This window comes from Cyprinodon variegatus, unplaced genomic scaffold (genome assembly GCF_000732505.1).
Source record: "Cyprinodon variegatus isolate N-32 unplaced genomic scaffold, C_variegatus-1.0 Scaffold1742, whole genome shotgun sequence".
In the NCBI taxonomy this organism is placed as follows: domain Eukaryota; kingdom Metazoa; phylum Chordata; class Actinopteri; order Cyprinodontiformes; family Cyprinodontidae; genus Cyprinodon; species Cyprinodon variegatus.
Genome location: NW_015152195.1, coordinates 39490 through 41664, shown reverse-complemented (window position 1 = coordinate 41664; position 2175 = coordinate 39490). Strand labels below are relative to the sequence as shown.

Here is a 2175-nt window from a genome sequence, read left to right as displayed (position 1 = left end):
AGATAGATCAGGATAACCTGAGCCACTCTAACTAGAAGCTTTATCAAAAAGGAAAGTTACCTCCTTAAATAACCTGGTTGGAACTGGAACTAACATCCAAGTTGAAGGCTTAGATGAAGACAATAGTTTTGCTAACTCTGAAAGTTCAACTGAATCAAAGCAGTCTAAACCCGGTTCAGATTCCATGACTACCTCAGATGCTGCCCCCCCCTCCAGAGACAAACCAATCGCGGATAGAGGAGTGCTAATGATCTTATTTTTAATAAGATCAACCTTATTTATAAAGAATCCCATAAAATCGTTCCTGCTAAGAGCAGGTGGAATTGACGGTTCAACAGAGCTATGGCTCTGGGTGAGTTTGGCAACTGGATTAAAAAGAAATCTAGGATTATTCTTATTCTCCTCTATTATTGAGGAGAAATATGCTGCTCTTGCTTTACAAAGGGTCCTCTTATACAGCAGGAAACTATGGACGTCATACACACTTTGCCTTGTTTTTAAAATATATAAACATAAAAAATATAACAGCGGATGCTGAGGAAAAGGCTTTATTTTACTGTCCTCGCTCCCTTTCCTCAGGCTAAGACGCATGAATCTTCCCGTCATCGGCGCAGAGAAGAGCTTCACTTTGTGGACGAGTATGGTCAGCCCATCACAGTGGCAGTGGAAAGTAAAAGTGGGCGTGGTCACAGGAGGCGGCGGTCCCACTGTGCCATCGAGTGTAGCCTCCCACCAGAGAGGCACTGGGAGGCCCTGAGAGCGATGGGTCTAATGGAGGGGGAGGAAGGACAGGGAGACGTCTACGGTGCAGGGTGAGTACAAGAGCAGACCAAAGGCCCGACGCGGTCCTGCAGATCCATCACTACCTGAAGGAAAAGAAACATATCTTTTTTATCTGTGATAAAGTGCAGTAATTAAACACTAAAGAATGACGTAATAATGAAGCACATAATAACCAATGAAGCTATGGATGCATGTACAAAACAAATAAAGAAATAATCATCAACTTCAAAGGTAGTAACGAAGATATGAAGAAAAATAAATAAATCAATCTACAGTAAATAGAAAAAAGTTAGAATATAAATAAAGTCATAAATTAATCTAGACAGTAAAGAGTCTTACATGCATTCTTTGCTCATAGAATATTTTATGATGAACACAGCATTGAGGATGATGAAGATGATTAATAATAATCTCCTAATCTCAGCTCAGACCCATGTGGTCAGATTATCCAACCCCAACGTCCCTCAGCTGTGAACAGCTCATCATTTTCATTATATACCTTTGGTTTCCATAGAGAGGACATGGAGAAAGACTTCCGTACGGCTCCGAAGCGATTCTGGTCCACCATCCGGGGTCTGAGGAGGGGGACGCGGTGCAGCAACAACACTGTTTATAGTGGGGATGGTGTGCTGCTGACCTCGACTCGGGACATTGTGGGTCAGTGGGCGGAATACTTTGAGGACCTCCTCAATCCCACCAACATGCCTTCCTTTGAGGAAGCTGGGCCTGGGGACTCTGGGCTGGGCTCTCCAATCTCTGTGGGCGAGGTCGCCGAGGTGGTTAAAAAGCTCCTTGGTGGCAGGGCCGCGGGGTTGGTTGAGATCCGCCCGGAGTTCCTCAAGGTCCTGGATGTTTTAGGGTTGTGTTGGCTGACGTGACTCTGCAACATTGCATTGACATCGGGGGCAGTTCCCCGGGATTGGCAGACTGGGGTGGTGGTCCCCCTATTCAAAAAGGGGACCGGAGGGTATGCTCAAATTACAGGGGAGTCACACTCTTAAGCCTCCCCGGCAAGGTCTATTCGGGGGTGCTGGAGAGGAGGGTCTGTCGGATAGTCGAAGCTGGGATTCAGGAAGAGCAGTGTGGTTTTCGTCCTGCTCGTGGAACGCTGGGCCAGCTCTACACCCTCAGCAGGGTCCTGGAGGGTGCATGGGAGTTCGTCCAACCAGTCTACATGTGCTTTCTGGACTTGGAGAAGGCGTTCGGCTGTGTCCCTCGGGGGGCCCTGTGGGGGGTTCTCCAGGAGTACAGCCCTTTGATACGGGCTGTCAGGTCCCTGTATGACAGGTGTCAGAGTCTGGTACGCATTGCCGGCAGTAAGTCGGGCTCGTTTCCTGTGAGAGCTGGACTCCGCCAGGGCTGCCCTTTATCACTGATTCTGTTCATTACCTT

General features: G+C 47.7%; 1 protein-coding gene across 1 annotated transcript in view; it reads left to right on the top strand.

The window, feature by feature from the left end:
- LOC107104439 overlaps positions 1-2175 on the top strand; it is a 25837-nt gene that overhangs the window by 8756 nt on the left and 14906 nt on the right. The window contains exon 2 of the mRNA XM_015404436.1: positions 580-812. Within this exon, the coding sequence (XP_015259922.1) occupies positions 580-812 (233 nt within the window). The remainder of the gene's footprint in view (positions 1-579; positions 813-2175) is intronic.